Here is a 26,155-nt window from a genome sequence, read left to right on the forward strand (position 1 = left end):
ACCCTGGGACCGAATGAAAGCATCAAACTTCTGATACCATTCTCTAGGCGCTTGCTTAAGACCATAGAGACTCTTCTTCAGCTTGCAAACTAAATGCTCTTTGCCTTTTTCTTCAAAGCCTTCCGGCTGCACCATGTAAATTTCCTCATGCAAATCCCCATGCAAGAAAGCTGTCTTGACATCCATCTGCATAAGTTCCATATCCTCTGATGCCACTAGTCCAAGCATGCATCTAAGTGTGGTCATCTTCACAATCGGAGAGAATATCTCATCAAAGTCCACACCCTTCTCTTGCTTGAACCCTTTAGTGACCAAACGGGCCTTGTACCTAGGCATATCATCACCTGTGATCTTCATTTTGTAGACCCATTTACATGGCAATGCTTTCTTTCCATGTGGCAAAGAAACCAAGTCCCAAGTCTTATTCTTCATAAGTGAACTCATCTCTAATTGCATAGCATACTCCCACTTGCGTTGATCCTCGCGCATCATAGCCTCTTTGTAGCAAGAAGGCTCCCCGCAATCAGTAAGCATCACATAGTCTACCACTGGAACAAACTTATCAGGTGGTCTAGACACTCTAGAAGATCTTCTCAAGGGAATTTCAGCTTGCTATCCCATTTGCATATCAGCCACATTTGGCTCATCATTTCCACCAATAGATGATCCATCATCTACCCTTGATTGTATACCTGTGGGAGTACTTGGTGGTACCATTTCTTTTTCTCTCTCTCCTTCTTCCGTTCTTGCTTCCGTTGAGAGAACTCTCAGTACCAATAGAGTTGTTCGTCACAATTGAGGAGATTTGCATGGAGGCAGTTCATGTACCTACGGATGAACCTTGGATCATTGATAGTGGTGCATCGCGCCACATGACCAGTCGAAAGGATTGGTATACCTCTCTACAGCCGGTGGTAGGGAATGACATCATGGTAACAGTCGGCAATGATGCAAAATGTCCAGCAAAAGGAAAAGGTAAAATTGCTCTCAAGTCAGATGGAGTTGTAAAACGGTTGTCCGATGTTCTTTATGTGCTAGATATCAAGAGGAACTTCTTGTCTGTTTCCGCGATCACGAATCGGGACCTCAAAGTTCAATTCGATAAGAATGGTGCACAGATCTTGGATCTTCAAGGGAAGGTCATTGGTAAAGGTACACGGCACAACAACATTTACGAACTCTCAGCTTTCAGTGCTCGAGCAGATGTGAAGAACACTAAGCTGTGGCATGAGTGGTTTGGTCATCTAAACCTTAGTACTTTGAAGGAGATGCATAAAAGTGGAATGATTGCAGACCTACCAAAAATTGCAGATCTGCCCGATGTATGTGAAGCTTGCATGATGGGCAAGCAGCATCGACAGCCCTTTCCTAAAGAGGCCAGCAGGGCAAAGGATCCTCTAGAGCTCGTTCACATGGACCTTTGCAGAAAGATGGAGACGAAAGCTTTGGGTGGTTCCTTCTACTTCATGACGTTGATCGACGACTACAGTAGAAGGATATGGATATACTTCCTGAAGACGAAAGACGATGCTTTCAGTAGGTTCAAGGAATGGCATGTAATGGTCGAGAAAGAATCGGGGAGGAAGGTGAAGAAGTTGAGATCAGACAGAGGTGGAGAGTTCACATCGACTGAATTCGAAAGTTACTGCAAAAGTCACGAGATCAAGAGGTAAAAACCCCTGCCACATACATCATAGCAAAATGGAGTAGCAGAACGCAAGATGCACATTATCTGCGAAATGGGCCGGAGTATGATGAGAGGGAAAGATTTGCCAAAGACTTTCTGGGCAGAAGCATGTAACACTGCAGTTTACATTCTCAATCGTAGCTACACGAAGGCTATGAATGAGATGACTCCACTGCAGGCCTTTTCTGGTAAGAAACTTTCAGCTGCACATTTTAGAGTTTTTGGATGTGACTGTTTTGTGCATGTCCCTGATGCTACCAGGACCAAATGGGAACCGAAGAGCCGGAAGTGTATTTTCTTGAGCTACAGTGAAGAGGTGAAGGGTTACCGTCTCTATAACCCTGTTACCAAGAAGGTAATTGTAAGTCGCGATGTGGTCTTCTCAGAACAGCCGCATCAATTGGAGGAGGATGCTTCCTTCCCAGATAACCAGGACCAGGATATCCATCCAGTACCACCACCAACAGCAGACCGAACTCCCCCAAAGGTGCTTGGGAGGATTCAAGACAAAGAAGATGAAGAAGAGCTTGCAGAACCACAATGGCAATGGCCATTCCCAAAGTGGGTAAAGCAGCTTTTGAATGGTAGAGAACCTCTAGCCATTGAGGAGGAACCATCCGAACACCGCCTGTCCAAGAGATTAGAGGAGCAAAGAAGGGCGCAGGAACACTTGGTCAACTATGCTTTGATGACAGAAGTGATCCGTGCTGATGAACCCAAGTGTCTTGAAGAGGCACAGGGTGATGATAGGTGGATGGAGGCTATGCAGTCAGAGTATGGCTCCATAATGAAGAACAACACTTGGGACCTTGTGGATCGACCACCAAAACGCAAGGTAATCAGAACCAAGTGGGTGTACAAGACCAAGTACAAGTCCGATGGCACGTTGGATAAGTACAATGCTCGGCTTGTGGCAAAAGGATTTGCACAGGTACATAGTTTTGATTTTCAAGATACTTTTGCTCCCACAACTCGACTATCCACAATTCACAGTGTTTTGGCTTTAGCTGCCCAGGGAAGTTGGCCCGTGTTTCAGATGGATGTGAAATCTGCCTTTCTGAATGGAGATCTCAAGGAGGAGGTATATGTGGAACAACCACCAGGTTTTGAGATCCCCGGTTTAAAAGGTAAAGTCTGCAAACTGAAGAAGGCACTTTACGGGCTAAAACAGGCCCCACGAGCGTGGTACCAGCGAATTGATGCCTACTTTCTACAAAACGGGTTCAGGAGGAGCCCATCTAATGCAAATTTGTATATCTTTAGAGAAGGAGGCAGGTGTATGATCGTGGTCCTTTATGTTGACGACCTTGTCATAGCAGGGAACCATGAAGAGAAGATCTCGCAGACGAAGCATTTGCTAGGAAGAGAGTTTGAAATGACAAACCTCGGACTGATGCATCTTTGTTTGGGGATTGAAGTTTGGCAGGAGCCGAAATAGATCTTCATTTCACACCTAAAGTATGCTGGGGAGATACTGAAGGCATTTGGCATGGCTGAGTGCAAGACAGTTGGTACCCCTATGGAGGTTGACGCGAAGCTCTCAAACGAGGATTCATCACCACTAGTGGACGAAGCAAAGTACAGAAGGCTTGTGGGCAACTTGATCTACCTGCGCAACGCATGGCCGAAAATCAGTTTTGCAACTGGTATACTAAGCAGGTTTTCCAATAAGCCCCGGGAGAACCATTGGAAGGCAGGGATGCGGGTGTTGAAATACATCAAAGGCACACTTGATTATGGCATCACCTATATCAAGGGCAACATCTTGACCCGATTCTGTGACTCGGATTAGGCAGGAGACGTGGACAGCAGGAGATCAGTGACAGGGTACTGTTTCTCACTTGGATCTGGAGTTGTGTCATGGGTCAACAAGAAGCAATCCACAGTTGCTCTTTCTTCTACCGAGGCCCAGTACAAATCTGCATGCTTTGCTTCTTGCGAGGCAATGTGGTTGAGGAGGATTTTGGGGGACATGGGTGCAGTGTAGAACGAGCCTACGTAGTTATCATGTGACAATCAGAGTTGCATGGCGATTGCAAAGAACCCGGTGTTCCACGCTCGCACAAAACACATTGAGATTCAATATCACTTTGTACGCGAGCTCATCATGGATGGAGAGGTCGACTTGGTTTACTATCCAACTACAGAGAATGTTGCGGACATCTTCACGAAGGCTCTTGGAAGAGACTTGCTGGAGAGGCATCTTCATCGTGGCATTGGGCCAAAAAAGTAAGTTCACTTGCGGGTGGACATTGAGGGGGGGTGTTAGATATCAATGCTCCACTCTCGTGTAACTACGTGGGAACTAGCTAACTCTACTTGTAAGCCCCCCATATGAGGAGAAGGCATTTGAGTAGCTCGGTTATCCAGTAGGTCCTGGTTTGGATACCAAATGGGGGCCATGTGTGGCCTGATGGCTGGACGGCTTCAGATAGAGTTGGCACACCGCCAACTAGGCTACATGCAAGTGCAGGAAGGCATCCCTTGACTGACTGCACTGAGGGTAGACGGAGCATTTCCTGAGGTAGCCCACTCTCGGGTTGCGGGGCCCGTTTGGAGCTTCAGATGATCCCGGATGGCTCTAGGCCGAATGGACACCATAGGTAAGTTGCTCTGTTTTGCGCACCGGTTCCATTGTATGGTCGGTGGCCTATTTCGGGACCGACCCCCAGTCGACCATTTTGGGCGGACTGGGTTGGTCACCCAATTGAGCCTAATCGACTACGACTGGTGGCTATATAAGAGCAAGCCCGTGAAGCCCATTTCATCACTGACTACAACAACCCTGATTCCTTAGCATCCAGCCTCCGTCTTCTACTGTTTTCGGCATGCCATCGAAGCTTCTTTCACAGGAGCGCACGGTTGGGAGGTAGCACCATCTATTGTATTAGTTCTACAGTAATCAAAATTTTGATTCTTTATACTATCTTGTTTTCTCTCTTGCGCACGAGATCCTGTTATCTGTTGAGCACACACGTTGTATTATTTTCTTACATTTTGGTAGCCCCCTTAAGAGACTTTGGAAGTCTCTTTCCTTCTGCGCGACTCCGTTCACAGGACCTACAATCGCCCGCAGTACTTCGGCTAGTGTGCCCGTTTGCATCTCCGAAAAAAATTTGTGCGCCCGCTCTCAGCCCATTAAGACAGTTCTTTGCCTGTGCACAGTCCCACAGCCCCACAGTCCCATAGTCGTAATATATTAAGGCAGCAACAACCTCCAGTATTTGGGCCTCAATTATTGTAGATAAGAGGCATTTGGTAGATCCCATCGCGTCGCGCCGCCATCTGCATCGTTATATATATATTTTTTCTAACCTTGCATCAAAGGTTCAAAGGCCTTTTTTTAAAAAAAAATTTCATTACTATTTTAAAAAAAAGAAGAAAAGAAAATCCTTTGTTCTTGGGCGATTTGCAACACGAAGTACGAGGCTATTTCACCGACCATCAAAGGCGTTATTTAAAAAAAAGAGAGAATAAGAAAAAGGCAAAGCAAAATCTGAGAAGCTCAAATCAAGAAGGCGACTGAAACCACGAAATCACCGAGCAATTAATTAGAGATCAGTTGAGCACAAGGACGACTACGAGTGACATCATCGGTCATATATATCCCACTCTAGTCTTGTCTACTTCTGATTAAAGACCGAGATAAGTGATTTCTTTTGCTTTATATTTCATACACTTAGTATTTTCCACCATCCATTGTCTTACCATACACTTGAATCACATTTTTATTTCATCCACTTAATTCTCATATACTTAATATCCTTATTTCCCTCCGCTCCGCTTTATTTGTATTTATCGCATTATCATGGCACATCAGCCGCAGCCATCCATGCTTCAAGAGCAGTTAGACGCACTTTAGGCACATTTGGCCAATGAGCATGAGCATAGGGAGAGATTGGAAAAGAAAATCAATGGTAAGAAAGGAAGAGACATGCATCTAACGATGATTCTGACGATGATACTATTATCAGGATAGTCAAAGCCACACTGAGAGCACATAATTTGAGGAAGGAGAGTAAGATAAGTAGAAAAGCTTTCTCATTTCAAAATTTTGATGGAAAGAAAGAAGCACGCACTATCTTGTCTTGGATCTGTTAGCTAGATGATTATTTTTCAGGGGAGAAATTCTCTAAAAAAGACAAGGTTAAATGTGCTGCAAATCATTTAGTAGAGAGTGCTATACTTTGGTGGAACATCACTAAGCACAATAAAAGGCGACCAAAATCTTGGAAGTCTTTTCAAAAGCTCATCAAGAGAGATTTTCTTCCCTCACATTTCAAAGCAAAAGCTAGACAACAATGGGATACTTTCAGGCAGTTCGATAAGGAAACCATCTCCACATATGCTGATAGATTTTGCCAAACATTGATCCAATTATAGTCCTTAGAGAAAGTTAATGAGCGAGATCAACGCAGGAAGTATGTGGCAGGTTTAAAGTCTAAGTTGAGAGCCGAGATTAACATGTTTCATCCTCGCTCACTGAGCTCTGCAATTTCTCTTGCAATGAATTGTGAAAGGAACAATGGGATCCCAAAAGAAGGGAAAGATTCAGAATGGCATGTACCCTTCCATAAGAAAAAGAGATTTGATAAAAAGCCCTTCTTTAAATCTAAAAATGGTTTTGTTCCATAGAAGACAGATCCTTCTTCGAAGCCGAACAGTGGAAATTTTCCAAAGAAAGAAATAAGGTGTTTCAAGTGTAACAAGATGGGACACATAGCCACTGAGTGTCCCGAAAGAAAGAAGACCCCGATGGCGAAAGTGTACATGGTTGACGATGAAGCAGCCAAGCAAGAGGGAGGTAAGTATAATTGTCATGCTCTTCTAAAAATGAAAGCTTTCATTAATGGCAAAGAGGTTGTTATTATGCATGATGATGGTAGTACACATGATTTCATTTCGGAAAGAGCCTTAGCAAAGCTAAACCTAGAGTCTTTCCCATCTAACTATAAGGTCAAAGCTGCTTTTACCAAAAGAAAGTACAATTGCACTAGAGAAGTCACGAATCTTTAAATCTCAATCAAACTGTACAAGGATACACGAGACTTTCTAGTGGCACCCCTACAAGGAGTGGACATCATCTTAGGAATGCCATGGAGGCATCAATATAATCCTAAGATAGATTATGATTCACATCAGATGTGGATTGAGAAGGACAGACAAGAAACATGTCTGAAAAGCTCAATGAAACCTGAGATCAGTCCTTTACTCAACCACACACAAGCCAAAAGGGCAATTAGGAAACATGAGAAGACATATCTGATTTTGGTGAATACGGTAACGGCTACTCAGCCAAACACTAAGCTTACACACCAAAATTTCTTTCTCAGTTTTTCGATTGTTTCTTAGAGGATTTACCGCCGGGACTACCACGTTCTCGACCTGAAGATCATAGGATAGAAATCTTACCGGGCAATACTCCACCTTGCAAAGCTCCTTATAGAGTCAATCAGCTAGAACAAAAGGAAATTCAAAAGCAAGTGGAGGAACTGATAGAAAGAGGATTGATAAGACCTAGCAGTTCTCCTTATGGAGCACCCGTCTTACTAGTTAAAAAGAAAAATGGAACCTATCGAATATGCATAGACTATCGTGCACTAAACAAAATCACAGTGAAGAACAAATATCCAATCCCTAGGATTGATGATCTTTTGGACAAATTGAAAGGGGCCAAGGTCTTCAGTAAGGTAGATCTCAAATCCGGCCATCATCAAGTTCGTATGGTAGAAGATGATATATACAAGACTGCCTTTAGAACTCAAACGGGACATTATGAGTTCCTAGTTATGCCTTTTGGGCTAACTAATGCTCCAGCTACTTTTAGTAGAATTATGAACCGAATCTTTCTTAAACACCAAGATTGTGTGGTAGTATTCTTCGATTATATTTTGGTGTTTAGCAAAGACATTGAGGAGCATAAGGAACATCTGAAGCTAGTCTTTTCACTCTTGAGAGAAAATCAACTGTATATAAATCCTGAAAAGAGTAGTTTCTTTCAAGATCAGATAGAGTATTTGGGTCACATTGTGTCCGCCAATGGGATTCGAGTAGATCCAAAGAAGATATACATGAATTAAGATCATTGTTGGGATTGTGTAGCTTTTATAGAAAGTTTGTCAAGAATTTCGCATACATTGCACATCCATTGATAGACCTTCTTAGAAAAGCTAAATATCATCAAAATGTAATTGCTGATGCTCTTAGCAGAAAGCCAAGTATTAATCACATCACTGCTGTAGAGACCCAGTCTTTTGAAAGTATGAAGAATTCTTATCAAGGGGATCCAGTCTTTTCTGATATATGGAACAAATTAGAGAATAACAATTGGAATCCTATGTTGGACTATTCATGCAATGATGGATACCTCTTTTATCAAAAGAAATTATGCATCACTCGACCCTTTAGACAAATTGGAATGGAGGAAATGCACCAACCACCATATATGGGACATAGGGGAGTGACTATCACTTTACAAGTGATAGCAAGAGAATTTCATTGGCCTACTATAAGAAAAGATGTGGCTAAGTTTGTACCCGAATGCATCACTTGTCAGAAGATCAAGAGTTACAAAGGAAAGACTCCAGGATTGCTGATGCCTTTGCCTATTTCTATGCAACCTTGGGAACACATATCCATGGATTTCATAATAGGTTTTCCTACTACAGCGAATCAAAATGATATGATTTGGACGATAGTAGATCGCTTTAGTAAGCAAGCTTATTTCATCCCATGCAAGAAGACTTTAACAGCTCAGCAAGCTGCACATTTATTCATCAAGCATATCTTTGTTCATCATGGCTTGCCCAAGATTATAGTATCTGATCGAGATTCGAAGTTTTGCAGTAATTTCTAGACTGCATTATTTCATAATCTAGGCACTAAGTTAGATTTCTCATCAGCTTTTGATCCAGAATCGAATGGACAAACTGAAGTTACAAACAATACTATTTTGGATATGATAAGAGCTTATGCGGGAAGTCAACCAAAGACTTGGGACAAATACATTCATCTCTTACAGTTTGCTTATAATAATACTCCTCATTCTGCAACTAAAAGAGTACCCTTTGAGATTATCTATGGGAAGGTTTTACCTATTCCTATCACACGATTGACCCAGAGAGTGGAGGCCATAGATGCATTTACCCATGACTATCAAAATATTCTCAAAGAGGTTCAAGAAGCCATTACAATAGCTCAAGAGAAGTACACAAAACAAGAAAATAAGAAACGGAAACACATGCTTTTTAAAGAAGGCGATAATGTACTTCTTCGGATTGAGAAAAGAAGATTGAAGAGTGTTGAGAAATGGCCAGTAATCAAGATGTCCCCACGTTTTTATGGACCATTCAAGGTGATTCAGAAAATCAATGATCTAACTTATAGGCTTGAATTACCTGATAATTAAAAAATACATAATGCTTTCCATATCAGTCTCTTAAAGCCCTTCAAAGGACCTATACTTATTCATCCTATCTATGAAGAGGCTCCATTGATTGTTGATGAAGAAGAAATTATAGAACCCGAATGCATTATTGATCATCAACAGACCTCGACCTGAAAAGGAAATGTCTATATTAAATACTTGCTCAAATTTAAGAATCATCCGAGAGATGATGCTCAGTGGATGCCTGAGCGGTTCATTCAAACTTTCCCAGACCTCATTAGTTCCTATAATCAAACACGCAACTGAGGTCAGTTGGCAATCCAAGCAAGAGGGATGTTACGAAAATTATATTTTCTGATATATCTTGCTTTGGATATTATTATTTTAGTCAAGTGTGACTATGGCAAAGTACTCCATAGGAGTGCACAGGACGCGGCGAGGGTCCTAGTGGATACTTTGTGTGGTTAGTTGGGGACGCCTGACTAGCTTGTGTTTTGCCATGCTAGATGGTCGGTATTGTGGGTGATTCCATGTTAATAATGATGTCGCTAGTGTTATTGGTGTTGTGCTTGATTATTGTGCTTTAAGCACGGTTATGTTGGGATCGGTTGATTCGTTCAATCGATTGTTAATAACTAATGTAATTGGCAGCTTGAATACAGGTGATGGAACTCATAGCGAGGATTGGAGTAAGTGCGAGGTAACTGATCGAGGTGTCACACAGTGCATTATATATGGCCATGGGCCAATTTTCTATTTGTTTTATTATTGCAAGATTGAGCAATACATTTTGTAGTGGACATAATTCATTTTGGGCCCTAAGATGGCTATGTAAAGCAAATCCCTCATTTTTGGATGAGAGGGATCATTTTGGCTCCTTGGTGCTTTTATGAAATATCATAAATACTCTAGATGCATTGAAACCAAGAAGGTGTTTCTTTCACATACAAATTCACCACTTAATCAATTGAAGAAGAAGAGCGAAGAAGAGGGAGCGTGATTGTGCTCTTCTTCTTCAATTGATTAAGTGGTGAATTTGTATGTGAAAGAAACACCTTCTTGGTTTCAATGCATCTAGAGTATTTATGATATTTCATAAAAGCACCAAGGAACCAAAATTATCCCTCTCATCCAAAAATGAGGGATTTGCTTTACATAGCCATCTTAGGGCCCAAAATGAATCATGTCCACTACAAAATATATTGCTCAAACTTGTAATAATAAAACAAATACAAACTTGGCCCATGGCCATATATAATGGGCTATGCGACACCTCGATCAGTACCCTCGCACTTAACTCCAATCCTCGCTATGAGTTCCATCACCTGTACTCAAGCCGCCAATTACATTAGTTATTAACAATCGATTGAACGAATCACTGAATCAACCGATCCCAACATAACCGCGCTCAAAGCACAATAATCAAGCACAATACCAATAACACTAGCGACATGGAATCACCCACAATACCGACCATCTAGCATGGCAAAACACAAGCTAGTCAGGCGTCCCCAACTAACCACACAAAGTATCCACTAGGACCCCCGCCGCGTCCGGTGCGCTCCAATGGAGTACTTTGCCATAGTCACACTTGACTAAAATAATAATATCCAAAGCAAGATATATCAGAAAATATAATTTCTGTAACAAATAAGTGGCTTGTACTTGCTAAATTTTGCTATGACATCACTAAGCATCTCCATGGCATGAGCCCATTTGGGGCAATGTGCGGGTGCACAGTGGGAATGCCTTGCTCAGTTGCAAACTTGGCTGTGAAAAATCAACAAGCACAAAATGACTTGGAGAGGATGGAAGTTCTCCTGCAATTAGGTAAAAAGAATATGCAAGATGCCCAAGCCAAGCAGAGGAAATATGTGGATGAATGTAGTAGATACTTAGTTTTCAAAAAAGGGATTATGTGCATTTATGTCTCCACAAAAATCGGTATGCTTCATTGTACGGTAACATCAACAAAAAGCTAACTCATTGGTATTATGGCCCTCATCGGATTATCCCCAAGATTGGGGAGGTAGCACATCAATTCGAGCTACCGAGCGCCTCCAAGATCCACAATGTATTTCACGTGTCTTGCTGAAACCACATGTAGGCCAACATGTGCACATAGTTCCAGAGCTGCCACTTATGGATGAGGAGGGTCATATCATTTAGATCTCTGAGCGCATTGTGGGTTTTAGAGATAAGAGTACCTTGCAACAGGGTATACATTGAGTACCTCATCAAAGGGAAAGGACTTGCTAAGGATAAACAATCATGGCAGCCAGAGAGTATTGTCCAGCAGTAGAAAAATATACCTTTGTAAGACTAGGATAAGTCCAATCATACAAATTTAGATTTTTTGTTGCTCTAAAGACAAAAAATCTATACAGAAAATAAAAGGAAAAATGAAAGAGTAGAAAAAATCCATAATTGAGGCTGAAAGTGCCACCTCAACCCTACTGTGGTCTCTAGAAAAAAGGACGAGTCTATCTGGACATTGAAGGGACTAATAATGTACCTCAAGTAGTGCTTGTATTTCAAAAAGAAACTGGGCTCTTACTGGTATTGATTGAAATATGATTATCCTTCAAAGGACACAACTCTTCTTGGGCCCTTTCAATTCGTCGACTATTCTTATCTTTTGCTAGGCTGATCAGCATAAATTTGATGTCTCAACACCTTTGTGTGATAGCTACAACATGTAATTTTGAGGGAGACATTCTATAGGAAGGGATGGCTGTAATGAAGCAAAAAAAAGGGCTACTTTAGTAGCCCATTAGCTAGAGTTAGTGGGCTGTGGGGGGACTATATAAGTCCCCATCCACCACTCATTGTACAATTTTGATGTGACATCTAATCCGATCTACTCTCCCTCCTCCTTCCTCCTACTTGCAACGTAGACTCTCTCTCTCTCTCGATTGAGGTCCAAACTTGTCACAGCTTTCCTCAGAGATCGCCCGAGACAAGTGGTCACTCTGAATATAGCTCAACGGGTTCAGAGATCGAGGAGCCCTCCACCGCCACCACAACGTGAAACAACCAAACAGACACAGATCCAAGATATTTTTGCCGCTCATAGATGAGCCACCATAGTGCCAAGTTTTGGATTCTGAGTTCTAGTTCCAATTTCAACTCTCTTCTTCCTACTTTAGATAGCACATGAAGTGACATGACATGACATGACATGATATGATACGACATGTTTTGTATTCGATTTTTGCTTGAGCTATTGAGCTCTTTATTTCAGCATAGTATAGTACTCAGCAAGGGCCTTAGCGCACCCTTTGCTCCAACCCTTTGTGGCTTGTATGAGTTTTTTCCCTTTTTGGTCGTTCCATAGGCCTACGAGGCCTCCCTTCCGCTCTTCTAGCCCCTTTCACTAGTCTGCCTCTACGTCCTTTCTACACTATTTACAAATGTAAGTCTAATGATCAGCTGGCCTCTTGTGCCACCAAGTAACAGCTTAACTAAAAGAAGCATAGATGCAAGAATACACTTCATGTCCTCCTTGGTTGGGACCATGGAAAAGTAACTTTCAAACATACCTTTAGAAGTTCAGTTTACCAAGAAATGAGGACACAGTCCCACTCTCCTTTTGTGTGGCTCGGTCCTCTTCTTCCTTGGCTGCATAGGCGATGCAGTCCCCCTTTCTCTTGCCTCTAGATTCCCACGCTAGTCTGTGACATGGGCATCCCAAAGTTGTAATACCTGCATGATGGCATATACAGCAGATGGCATAATGGGGGTTTGTGGAGGGACTGATTTGTGTGGACACCATCACATCATCCTGGTTGACTTGTTGGAGCGTGTCGTAACCATACACTACAGTACCATACCTAACTTGGATCTCACAAGCTCTGGAAAGAATTTTCAAGCTCTAATACCAATGTAGTAAGTGTGTGAGTTAAACGACTCTCTCACTAGCCCATAAAAGTGAAGCATATATATCTAGCTCAATCTAGGAACATGCCTAAACTCATCCTCTGAAAACACAAACACGTAGTGCAGTTTCAATTTCATGAGTCACAAGGTTGAAAACCATGGAGTACATCACAGCTAGCAGGGACTAGCTACTATGACATCCCCACCGACATCATCAGCACGCAACGGTGGGTGCAGCCCATAGTATAAACATATGCTCTCACATAAACACATCCAATACTGGAGCATCAATTTATACAAAGGTCTCCTTTCTGAGCTTCTGTCAGCACTCCCGAGGTGAAGGGCAGACTCAGCTGTGACAAAGGCTAGCACTAAAGGAGAAGGCTAATCAAAAGATAGTCCACATTCTCTTCATTCAAGCTACAACTGATTGTGAAGACTATACAATTTCATTTTAGTATATCCCAAACGAATTTCTAAGCAAAAAACACTTAGAATTTATCGTAATATCAGCAAGCCGCAACAGACTGAATTGTGATGAATTGTGTCACGTGTTAGCATGCATATGAGTGAGAATGGGTAGAGAGTTGTATTGATTGAAAAGCCACAAGGCTGACATTACACTTATAAGTGAAGGTTGAAGTCTTACTGAAGGGAAAAAGTGGAGAAAGGCAATCACCTCTTCTCCTACTACTTACCACTGGAGAATGTGAGCACTCTTTGATGGTTCCTCGCTGCCCTTCTGTAGGCCCTGAAGCAGCCCTGGTGGCTGGCTGTGAAGCTGATGTGGTTAGCCATGTCATAGGCTGTATAGACGCCCATAATGGCACCAGACCAGAAGTCGATATAGAGCACAAATCTTGGTCAGAGTGCTTTTAAGCAACGTCAAAAAATATGGTGGAAACATACGTTTCCACGAATTATGTCAAACTCCCACTATAATGGGATGCAATGCAACTTAGGCTAGCCATCTTTTAATTAGAAAGGACAGCAACACGTAAAACAAACAGCCCGTGAGTACACACGTCATATCAAAGTATATGACAGGATAAACCCATGTGGTTGGTCAAGTTGGATGTGATTTTATAAGAGCATAACAACCATAAGATGTATAAAATGGTCAGTGCAACGGTTTGCAACAAACCATCTCCAAACGAAGCTGCCAACCTTGCTGCCAAATATATTTTTGGCAGCACTGGGACCTGTTTCTTGTGTGCCTCAAACCAGATGGCAGACATTAGTGCTCCACTCTTGCAGGTAGGTCTTTCCTGGGGAGACGAGCTGCTATGCCGTCTGTTTTTTACTGAGCCAATCAGAGCCAATCAGCTTTCAGCCAGACTTCTGGGCATGACTCTTCCAAGGCTTTGTATGTATAAGCTGTTGTATTCCTATTGATTCCACCTTGCTGACGGTGTTTGAATTGCTATGGCTAACATTCCTGAAATGTTGCTTTGAAAGAGATCTGCCTTTGCACATTCACTTTTGATTCCGAAATGTAATCTGAAATTTAACCAGTTATCCACAATAGAAGATAGTCGTTACTTGTAGGCATGCATACAGTCTACAGATATTATTTATTTAGTTCATACAGACATAAAAGTGATAAATGAAAATCAAAATGGAATGCAAGGAGATTTCTGTGCAGCATAATCGAATGTATGAAATCAGAATGTATATTTTAAAGCCATGGATGGAAACTCGAAAGGCTAGCTGCTACAGCTTCCAAATGATCGCCCAATACTGTGTACACAAGTATTCCCAAAAAACAACACAGATCTGGAAGAGAGAACACAATCAAGTAGGAAGCAAAGTAGAGTCCTTATTATGCTCCACAGATTTGGACAAAACCAAGTACAAGTGTATCCCAATATGTACTCCACACGTAAAGCCTGTAGGCGGTCAAGACAAGTACCAGGATAGGGGTTGGATGCTCCTAAGCTACTGTTGCACTCCCTTACCTGGCCTACCCAGCCCAAGTGGCCGGGCCAATTATCCAAATAAAACTTCCCCCCGTTCACTTGCAGACATCGGGAAAGCCAAATAAAAAATGAGGTAACGGCCACTCTCCAAGGGATAATATGTGTTTACTCGTTGCTGAGCCCCTGCTAGGGGGTTTAAGAAGGGCACAAATAAGGAGCTCGTCACGTTAACAGAAGAGCGGTTATGTACTGCTGTTACGAAAAAATTCAACCTACCTTGACTAATGCGTGTGCATGATACTCTTTTCACAATGGTACTGTGCGATGCATCCTGGATTGCATGGCTCTGCCTTTTCTCGGATATTAGCTCGAGACCTGCTATGATCCCTCTACAAATGCCGAGATCTTTAAGCACTACAATGTATAGCTCTTTAGACAGGAAAGCTGCCTTCATCATAATGCCAACACCCTCTACCGTGGCTTTGATAACACGGAATCCTTTTCCCAAGGAAGTGACGATACCAATTTCTAACCCAATAATAAACTCTAACACGCTAAGAACATTCTTGGATAATTTGAAACCCTTCAGAAAAGAATTCTGGTTCAACATTTGAATAGCCTCTAGATGGTTGCAAAGGCCTCTCGTGAACTGTAGTATCATAAAGGCTCCATATAACGCTTTAAGACCCTTAACTGTGGTGTTGAACTTGGCTTGCAGCCCTTCGCTGACAGCACCAGGTTCACCTTTGACTACGAGTTTGTTGGACCGAAGTGTACCGACGATTCCCTTCGAAACTTTTAAGCCGTTAGCCATAATTTTTACAGCCTTTAGGCCAAGTGAAATGCCGCCGCTTGCTCCAAAACCCACAAGTAAATCGCCATTTGGTATTTGGAGCTTCTGAATGACTCCATTAGCTGTTTTCAAGCCTTTAACAATTCCACTAGCGGCATTTATTCCCTTAGCAACACCTTTAATGTGTCGGGCAGGCCCTAGACGTAGCTTATCACCGGTGAGAGCCCTGATTTCGCTCCCATGAAAGCCAGGAGAAGTGGAGGATCCGTCTTCTGCCAGGCTGGAGTCTGGCAGAGCTTGCGATTTACCGCCGTTTGGCCGATCCTCATCAGAATGCTGGCCATCATCACCTTCACTTATTTGAGGAAAAGAACGATTTGCTCTGCTCAGACCCACAATCTTACTGGTAGCGGTACGGGAATGCAAAGCCAGGCGGTATCCAAGCCCACCTCTACGAATGAGAGGCTGATCCCAATCGTTCCATGGGGAGCAAGAGGTGAAAGGGAGGAAGAAAGGAAGGGTGAGGGCTCGGGAAAGCGAGGGGAGATGAGCAAGATGGGAGTGGATATGAAGAATATTGTCTAAGGGAAAGCTCATGCTTCACCACCCAACAAGGAAAAACACTTCCTCTTTTGCCCTCGGCTTGTCCCGAGAAGGGAGGGTGACGGCACAACGTAATTGACTGAAATTCATCTCCATAGCATCTGTTTTCTTCCCACATAGGTACCTCTCCAAGAGTTAGTTTGATGGCCCCATTATCCAAGCACCATTTCCCAACCTCCATGTGTGCATCCTGCCTATATGCTGGCATCTCGGATCTTTACATAAGGTTGAGATGGTCACACATAGGCAAAGCATGGTAGTTAGATCATGCCTTGAGGAATCAAGAGAGATACACAACACTTTCAGACAAGGAGTGAGACTTTTCGCTAATGTACGAAACGAGATGGGGTGAATTTGGATCATTATAATAATCCTTAAAAACTTAATCAAAAGTCAATAATACGGTCTTCATTCATTCGACCAAATCATTTATGTGTATATAGTGTAGTGCCTATAAATGCGCTTAAACCTACTTGCAAAAGTGTAGGGTATGGAGTAAGGTACACACTCTTACATCCACATCCTATCACAAAAGGGGGATTTCATATCATCCCTCTTCTCTTGAGATAGCAATACTTATTTGTAAAAGTCGAATACCCTTGTAGGTTATTATAGCTTGTCCTCGTGTTCGTCTTCCTATACTTCTTGATGGATCTATATTGCTCCAAAATAATTACAAAGACTCGTTTTGAAAACATTAGTGTCTCGTATTATTTGCAAGAGCATATGCAAATAAGGTAATCATTGAGATACTCAAAAGTTGTTGATTCTTGATGCTCATATTGAGAGCTTACAAAGCACAACTAGAATCACTTTGAGAGATACTTTTGGTACTACATAACCATGCACCAATCTACAAAATGCCCTTAATGCAAGCATAGAGGCAAAAAACTTCAAGGCTAAAATTGTTATGAAATATATAAAGTTCATCATGTTTTAAAAACTTAATATTATATGCAAGGTCTATATTTGATGGGTAGCTTCTCCTCTTTTATTGCAAAATTCATCGACTTCTATGCCATATATAAACCTAAATATTCAGCATATTCTATGCCAACCCAAAAACATTACAGAACAAAAAAAAGACAACAGCAAGAAACATACCCTCTCTAGTTCATCTGCTTCAACAACTTCATTTGGAGATATCAATGCTTGTGCTAGCGTCAAGTGTGCTTGTGATGGCTTCAGATATTGATTTTGGAGCATAATCATAAAACTCGTTTTCTTGTTTGATCTTTACAAGTACTTCTTCAGATACCATATCATGAGGTTGATCTTTAAACATTTGAGTAGTGCCTTTAAGTCTATACTTGGTGTCTCTATATTTCTTGCTCTATATGCTCAAAATTCATTGCTTGCTACACGAGTCAATTGACATAAAGTTTCATCTTCTCTGAAGTTAAACACCACCATGATATCACCTAGAAGATAAAACTATGAGACCCTTACAGGTTAGATACTTTTTCTCTTTTTGTTCAGAAATTGGGGGAAGCTCTATCTCAAGTGGTAGAACAAACAAAGTTGTGTGCTCAAAAGTTTATTCATTGTATGCGAGATTTTTTCTTATTCAACTATTTTCTTCCTCTTCATCTTCTGTCTCTTTCGCTCTTATAGTCGCAAAAGGATCTGCAACATCAGGCTCTAGTAGGTCATATCTACTCTTACAAATCTACTTTTTTAAAAACAATTAAGACAATTAATTGTACTCCTACAAGTGATTGTGCTCTTAGGTATTGGCAAATTTTTTACCAAAACCTTTGTGAGATCATCGTCAAATAGATTTTACAAATGCACCCAATGAAAAATCTTATTTTTAAGCACATCCCAAAACATGTTATAGTAAAAAGGATAGTATTTCTATAGAAATTATGATGTCTAGTTTATCATGGAATCATTCTTGATTATAAGACATCAAAAAAGTTCCTATGAGTGATTATCTCTCAATCCAAGGACTAATCGCCATGTTTTGTCTAAATTTTACTAGGACTAATCGCTATGATTTGTCTAAATTTTGCCATAAGTTGTGCACTAGCATGAGCGAGTTCGTTTTTCACAAATTTTCATTAGCATAGCTTTCATTGAAAGAATCAAGTATAAAGTCATTGGAGACATTATAGTACCTACACATCAATGTCCAAAGTCCTCAAAACTTGCAAAATTTGAGCTCGAGTTCCATGTAACTCGGTTTAAAAAGCTAAAAGCTTATAGAACCCATTTTAAGAGGTACTACCCCCACACAGTAACGAGTCTACTTCATAGAGAAGAAAGAAGCCAAATCAAGATTCCCAATTCAACAAATCCTCAGATTTATAAGAACTAGACAAGTTCAAAACGTTCAAGCTTTGAAGGAAAGTCAATCTTGATGCATCACATTGCATCCCCTTGCCAAAACATGCATCATAGTAAGGGTAATCCATCCAAAGGATCTCTCATGATCTTGACATGGGCAAAAAACAAATAATTTATAATTAAACCCTAGAACTTGAGTTATCTCAAGTTCAAAAAGGCCCACGGTGAAATTTCATCCGCAAAAATCCATCCATGTGCTAGTTCACACATTCCACTCCATGATGCCACACAAAGGCACTTCAACCAAGGACAAGTGGCCCGATTATGAACTCAAGGTTGTTCCTCTAGACTTGAGTCAAAAGTGAAAAACCGTTTTTGGCAAAAAGGGCCTCCAAGTACTCTCAAGTGATTGCCGAAGTACTTGTGCATGATCACATGAGTTTTGGAGCAACAAATCACCTCGATTTTGAACTTGAGCTCTTCCTCTTGAACTAGAGTTATGCTTGAAAAAATCAATTGTGGCAAACATTTCATTTAGGGGGCTCCAACCAATTATCAACACAAGGTTGTTCCCCTTGACTTGAGTCATAAAGTGAAAAAATTATTTTTGGCCAAACGGTCATCTAAGGGCTCCCAGGTACTCTCAAGTGATTGACAAACTACTTGTGCATGGTCGCATGAGTTTTGGAGCAACAAATCATCAAGATTTTGAACTCGAGCCCTTGTCAATTGTGAGCTCCAACCAGTCTGAAGTCCTTTGCAAATTATGTACCTGGTTACATAACAAAGCATCAGGATTTTGAACTTTAATAGAGCATCTTTAACTCGACTTATGAACAATTGACATGAAGATAGATTCACCCACTAGCTCCTCTTTCAGACAGTCAATACTCTTGAACACCACGACATGTCTATTAGAGAAGATGGTCAATCGCGGATTCTTGGAAACAAACAAAAAGTTTTATGGAGGCAATAACTACAAAACTACACGAGTATTACAATAACTGTAAACGGGAACCTACAATGTAGCCCCTTAATACTATTTAATTGAGGTCCACCATTTAAGCTAGCCAACATACCATTTTACTAATGTTACAAAGAGCTGCAACCGCCATGCAATTCGTTTGCTTCTCCATAAACCTGTTGTTCCTGCTGCTGTCTGGCTGCTTACATGTTGGCTGTCTGCATGGAAGCCCTCTTGCTCGACTGCCTGCATAGCATGCCTGATGGCTGCTCAACGGTTCTGCCCCCAAAGACTGCCCAAATCATGGCTCAATAAAAACCTCTGCAAGTAGCTTTATCCTGCACTTCATGTGGCCCACAAATGGCCCATCAACCAATGCACAACCTATGGCAGTGACCAGCCAGTTGTCCCACCAAACAGGGCTCACAAGCAAGAGGTATGCCTCTAGTACACCCTTGCTAGAGAGCCTTTCACAAGTGTGGCATATACCTGATGGAGAGACTTAACTCGAAAGTCCACGTCTCACACTGCGTTCCAAAAGGCCTTCAATAAGGCATGTGTGTCTGTGAATACTTCTTAGAAGTATCGCAAGCTTCACAACATAAAGATGACAAAAGGGCTCCACAATTAGTGAAAGATTTAAGGACAGGTTGGCACCATTTTACCAGCACAACCACCCAATATGTTTACTTTTGAGTCACTGCAAGATAATTAACTGGAACTATGCAATTAAGTTCATATGAATGCGGAGGTCATACCATATGCCAAGATCTATGACCATACTATCGTGCCTTAGAAGGAGAACAAAGGCAAGCTACAACAACTTCGAGAAGAAATTTCCCAAGGACAGAAAGCAAGGTTTTAAGGGACCCATACAACACCACATTGCAGATCACTTAACGACCTTGCATTGGCAGAAGGTGGAGGATCCAAAGAGGGCATGAAAGGATAGCTTATGCTATAACAGCATGCACACCGGTCATATGGCTCATGATTGAGCCAAGCATATGGTAAGCCACTGCAAAGTCAACATTGCAAGTTTTAAATGACGAAGGAATTCCTTCTGTTGAATTATTGCACGCGAATGGTGCTGAATGTAATAAATGTGACATTTCTTTTGGCAAGAGGATCTCATAGAAAAACCCATGTGGATGTATATGATAATGAGTCAGTTTTATTACAAATATTGAGCTACAAATTGAGGATTACTGTGGCGTGTTTAGTTTTCAACTGACAACCTTGGACAAGTATGATGTGATTCGGGGGAAAGAATTGTTTCATGATAAGAATGAGACCCTGCAAATTTGTTACAGAACTCACATCTTATCATTTGTCCTTAATAAGAACTAATACACGGCGATACTAAACCCTTGAATTTTGTGACTGCTGCTGAAAAATTACAAAGGATGGTGATTATTTGTATTGTTATAGTGTTATAGAATAGCATGCAGCCTTGGGATTCATTGGCTTTTTTCGAACTCATCAAATATATGCCAAGTTGTTGCCTCGTAAAGTAAACTTCAAAGGGTGTAAAAAGTAAGAAAGGGAGACCAAGTCCACCAATGAGGAACTAAATATGTGTTTTGAAACACTGATATTTTGTGACTATTGTTCTCATGTCAATATTGGTAGATCCGAATAACCATGTGTGGTACAGCGGATGCAATTTGACTATTTGGGAACAAATGGTAGACCAGTGGCATTTGAAAGTAGGAAGCTTCAGATATCCAGAATGGGTATCATATGCAGAGGAAAGAACTCGCTGTGGTTCATGCAATGAAGACAAACCGCCTTTCCCTAATATATACCTTTGTAAGACTAGAATAAGTCCAATCATACAAATTTAGAATTTTTGTTGTTCTAAAGATAAAAAATCTACAAAGAAAATAAATAGTGCTGGAGGTAGCCAACCAGACTAAACTGGCTGACTGAGCTCCTTGTAGTGCCTAGACTCCCTTCAGCTAGAATGGGTGAAGATGAGAGGCTGGGACACGTGAAATGCCCAATGCTTCCTCTGAAGCTGCTGCGAACGTTGGGATGCTCAAGGGTTGCCTTGCCGCTTGTCATGGCCAGAGATGTTCCAGGTCTACCATTGGTTGCTCTGGAATAAATAGGAGGCAAAAGCGTCCGAGTCAACTGGCTACATTTTCCGCTTCACTGCGGTGCTGCAGAGTCAAAATGTCTTAGAACCCTTGTTGAAGTTCTTGGATGCTAAGCTCTGGGCAAGCTAAAATGTGGCAGGACTTCTGAACCAGAAATAGCCACCTGCATACAGCAGTCCTCCTAGTGACTAAATGACCCAGCTTGACCTTACTGCCTTCGAGATTATAGAATTGATCTCCTTCCTAAAATGCTTGACAAACTGATTCCATTCGTATAGAGATCGATCAAGGAGCATTGGTAGTACCAAACACAAACCCTTGCCATTCTAGTCTACTACCCGGAAGTAGCCACCCCACGAACTTGTCTATGAAAGTAAGGCTACAGGATCAAGACTTACCTAAAAAAATATGCCTGGTAATGGAGCAGGATTAGCTAGAGCAAGCGCTTCTGACTTAGGTTGACGCAGAGCCAAACAAAGCACTTGATCCTTTGCCCTTTTCCTCTGCTCAAGCTATTGCCCTCTGGAGTTCTTCTTTCTTCTTGTCCTACACACCAACATCCTTCTCCTTCAAGCTATGTGCTTTACTTCTTCTGTTGCTTCTTGAGCCAGACAACTTCCAAGTTCATCGCAGCTCTCTCAATGTCGAAAGCTGCCATTCTATTTGCTTGCTGCCACTCGTGACAACCTGCATAATACCATGCCGAGATCCCCATATAGCATGGATAGACCCTGCTATAAGCTTGCCTTACATCACAACGGTCCTACAGCACAGGAGACCAAAGTGGGTTGCAACCCACTCCCATCGAAAGAGCTTGCAAAACCTGGATGCTACTTGGGTAGAACCAAAGCAACCTCAGATGGCCGAATTCGCCTTGGATCCATGCCGATGCCTGGCTCTGCTGCTCCTGAAGCTGTCTACAAGCCACTTTTGGCTGCATGCCCAAAGACTCCCATCATGCTTTGATAGCTGACTGGTCAGAAATCGAAGGCCCTTTTGTAGGCACGAAACTGCAGATGCTGATGCTGAAAGAAGGAAGAAGGCTTGCCAGCCGATAATTGCAGGGCTGGCCAATCTTTATTCCAAATGGTTCTTACATTCTCCCGTACCATTGCTCATGCAAGCTCGTGCCTTGTTTGACGGCTTGCTGTGTGTTCCATGTCCTTGCTATAAACCTGTTGTTCCTGCTGCTGTATGTCTGCCTTACTGTATAATACAGCTGCCTGCGTGGCAGCCCTGCTGAAACATTGCCTGGATGTTGGCCTAATTGGGTCTCAATGTGGCAATCTTTTGGTTGTACCAGCAACTTCCAAAGTCATGGCCCAATGAAGAAACTCTGCACCTGGCTATAAATAACCCATCAACCAAAAGCACTTGTAACAGTGACGAACTCATTCTCCCATTAAAGGGGGCCATGTTCTACACTCGAGGAGTCAGCCACAGCATCCAATATCACCTTCAAATACATAAACAAAAGTTTCCTTTTTTCTGAAGAAAATAAAACAATAATCGTATCCATTCCTACATTCTTAGACCTGCAGGAACCCGACAGCTGCACTCAACTGGCTCACAAAGAATGCTATTTCGGGTACAGGTAGTAAATAAGGGACCAGAGAGCCACAAAAAATGACATCATAAGCCTAAGTATATCCATTAGTGTGCAAATATGCACCGTGAGCAATCCAGAAAAACTGTGCTCTTTGAGACATCTTTCAAGTCTCCAGAATTAGCAGACGGTATCAGCACCTAGTTCCCAAGGTAAAGACACCAACAAAAAGGTGGCTAATTGAGGTGAGAGCAGGGGCCTCTCCTTTTCTCGAATGAGATCAGAGAAGCATTACGTGACAGAAGACCAGAATTTCAACACTGACACGGAAGATAACCCCAAAGCCACATACCAGAATATCAACTCCATGCTACACTACGCATCATGAAAAGAAGGAAAAAGAGCGATCATCTTGAGTCTAAACACGCCATGCTAGATTCCCTCTACCAGTATCACAATTAAGATTTGATCTCTGAGACACAGAACTAGAATCCAGACAAAACAATCACGGCACTACTGCTACACAATCAGAATGCATTGATAAATATTTAATCTGCCAAATGAGTACTTTATTTATTTCTCTCATCTAGCAACTTTGATGTTCGAGATTTTCGGTGTAAGAGTCACAGATTGTACGACCAATCTGTTGTAAAATTTACAATTAGGACTTCAAGATGAAAGGATGGCATCATACAGCCTCCATGTCTCCATCAGCTAATCTATCCTACATCCTTTCAAAGCCAATGCATTTAGACAGAGTGATCCAAAAGTAAACAGGAAGACTACAGCAGACCTACCTCCACAGGTTTCAAGCGCCCTTGCAAAATTGATGCTTTCCGATTCCTCTTTCCAATTGTCGATCAAAAAAGAAAAACAATTAGAATAACTAAATCAAATTCAGTTAGAAAGGACCACTGACTAAAAAGAACCGTCCTCCATCAAAGCCCAAGATCAGTAAACTTAGATGCAAGTCCAGCTCGAACGAAGCCTGATAATGATCATCAGCTCCGTAAGATGGACTAGGCAAGGTCGATCCTTCAAAATAATCCATCTAGGACCTGAGTGAATTCATTAGGTAAAACTGTCATCATAGTCGACGTTGTAGAAGAGTCGAATGGAGTATCTCGAGAATTATAATTGCCACCTAACTTGCCAATTAGTGGATGCCAAAAATAAGCAATATGGCATGGACAACTTACACAAAACCATGGATGATCGACTATCAGTATATGCAACGCCCCAAGAAGAATATAATTAAGCGTCTTGGTAACGATCGCGTATACCAAGCGATAGTTATGATCCTGTTCTGTATTCTTTCTCGAATGGTCTATCTCGCATAAAGAAAGCTTGGTGGCAATTCCGTTTCTACTTTTTTGTTTTACGGAGTTTCTTCGATCCCCAGACCTCCATACGGGCTGCCGGACACCCACAAGGCGCTCGAAAAATAAGAACTGCTCTTCCGTTAGGAGGAGCCATACGTCGAAGTTCAGCTTCGAGTTCCTTATGGTCCTCACCAAGCTCTACACCACCCTTCCAAGGAAGGTCCTGAGCCACTGGAGGAGCTAATTTGACGCACTGCTCTGACTCAAGTTGGATGTCAAACTCCATAGCCTTTCTCAGACCCCTGCAATGCGGGTTATCGCACTTCCTTGACTTGTATTGATAAAATTCCCATCCACTGATTACTATTGCCAACACGAGCAGGGTTCCGGCGATATACGCAACAGGAGCTTGATACAAGAGCTCTCCGATTAACAGAAGCGTAATTGGAAGAATCTCAGCGGCCTCTGAACACATGTATTTGAAATAGGGAGTGAACAGAAAGCCACAGGCACCCAGAACGACGAGAAGGATAACTATGTCTACCGCCGCAGCTGACGATTGTTTACACAACGGAGGAGAGGAGGATTGCGGGGAGGCGGCTTGCTTCTTAGATCGTGCATGCAGGGCGTTGCTAAATTTATGCTGGGAAGAGGGCTGATCTGCGAGTGCCAAGGAGTTAGCCATATTCCGGTGCTGTTCGAAGGCTTTACAGAATTCGATGAGGCTGCGGCAATCCACCACCATTGCCTCGAAGCAAAAAGGCGAGGATTTGGGCGATGTGTGGGTAGCAAGCGATCGGGCGAGGGAAACGATGGGACAAAATCCAAATGAAGAAGGGAGAGATCGAGATCCAAGCCGGCAAAAATTGCAGATCGGAGAAAAACTGAAATTGGTGCGAGGAATCGCAGCAAGCACGGGACGGGAGGAAGAAGATAGAGATATGCAGATGATGAGGTGAGGAAGAGGAAGGTGGTTTGATTGATAATTAGATCGATAGATAGATAGATACAAGGGCAGGGATTGATGGGCGTGACCCCCTTACAAGAAACAACCTTTTTAAAAAAAAAAAAAAAACCTTAAAGAAGTCGGCACAATCGTGCACCTGACGGTTTGACGACGTGGGGCAATTCCGGTAAAAGAAATCCCCCCCCTCCCTCCCTCCCCATTCCCGACGCCCCGTGCCACCTACCCCGCACCATTGGCGTGTGCATCAGTGAACCCATTTCGGCCACGAGCGGTGTGTCCCGTGTGTGTGTGTGTGTGAGAGAGAGAGAGAGAGAAAGAGACACAAATAAGAAAAATCCGACAAAAAAATCTATGTGAGAGAGAGAAAGAGACACGTAAAAGAAAAATCTGTGTGTGAGAGAGAAAGAGACACAAAACAGAAAAGAAAATATGTGTGAGAGAGAAAGAGACAGAACATAAAAATCTGACAAAAAAAAAGGAGTGAAGAAAAAAAAGCATCCATCTTCCTACTTCTGGGTTTGTCATAATCATGGCACCGCCTTGTAGTTCATGGTGTGTCTGTGTGTGAGAGAGAACATATAGGTGACATTTCTCTGCATCTTTTAGATTTCCCATTGCTTTTAACTGCTACACTTGGTAGCGGTTTAAATTTGTACTAATTAATTAAATAGCGGTTTCACAAAAAAATGTGTGTGTG

The 26,155-nt window shown here is 42.1% G+C and overlaps 2 protein-coding genes across 2 annotated transcripts; both read right to left on the minus strand.

The window, feature by feature from the left end:
* Nucleotides 1-14,696: 14,696 nt before the first annotated feature.
* LOC147892174 (uncharacterized) lies at nt 14,697-16,327 on the minus strand. Its single transcript, XM_087388801.1, has one exon. It carries the CDS (start codon nt 16,260-16,262, stop codon nt 14,943-14,945), a length of 1,320 nt encoding a protein of 439 aa, XP_087244927.1. The 5' UTR covers nt 16,263-16,327; the 3' UTR covers nt 14,697-14,942.
* A 7,423-nt stretch (nt 16,328-23,750) lies between these two features.
* On the minus strand, nt 23,751-25,458 carry LOC147892175 (uncharacterized). The gene has a single exon (XM_087388370.1). The coding sequence runs from the start codon at nt 25,234-25,236 to the stop codon at nt 24,535-24,537; it is 702 nt and encodes a 233-aa protein (XP_087244496.1). The 5' UTR covers nt 25,237-25,458; the 3' UTR covers nt 23,751-24,534.
* Nucleotides 25,459-26,155: the final 697 nt, after the last annotated feature.

The sequence above is a fragment of the Dipteris shenzhenensis genome, chromosome 17 (genome assembly GCF_047967505.1).
Source record: "Dipteris shenzhenensis isolate YYH24624 ecotype China chromosome 17, Dip_SZ_1.0, whole genome shotgun sequence".
In the NCBI taxonomy this organism is placed as follows: Eukaryota; Viridiplantae; Streptophyta; class Polypodiopsida; order Gleicheniales; family Dipteridaceae; genus Dipteris; species Dipteris shenzhenensis.

What these genes read in the sequence shown, in the direction of transcription:
- LOC147892174 (XM_087388801.1), bottom strand. Translation starts at nt 16,262, where the DNA reads ATGAGCTTTCCCTTAGACAATATTCTTCATATCCACTCCCATCTTGCT.
- LOC147892175 (XM_087388370.1), bottom strand. Translation starts at nt 25,236, where the DNA reads ATGGTGGTGGATTGCCGCAGCCTCATCGAATTCTGTAAAGCCTTCGAA.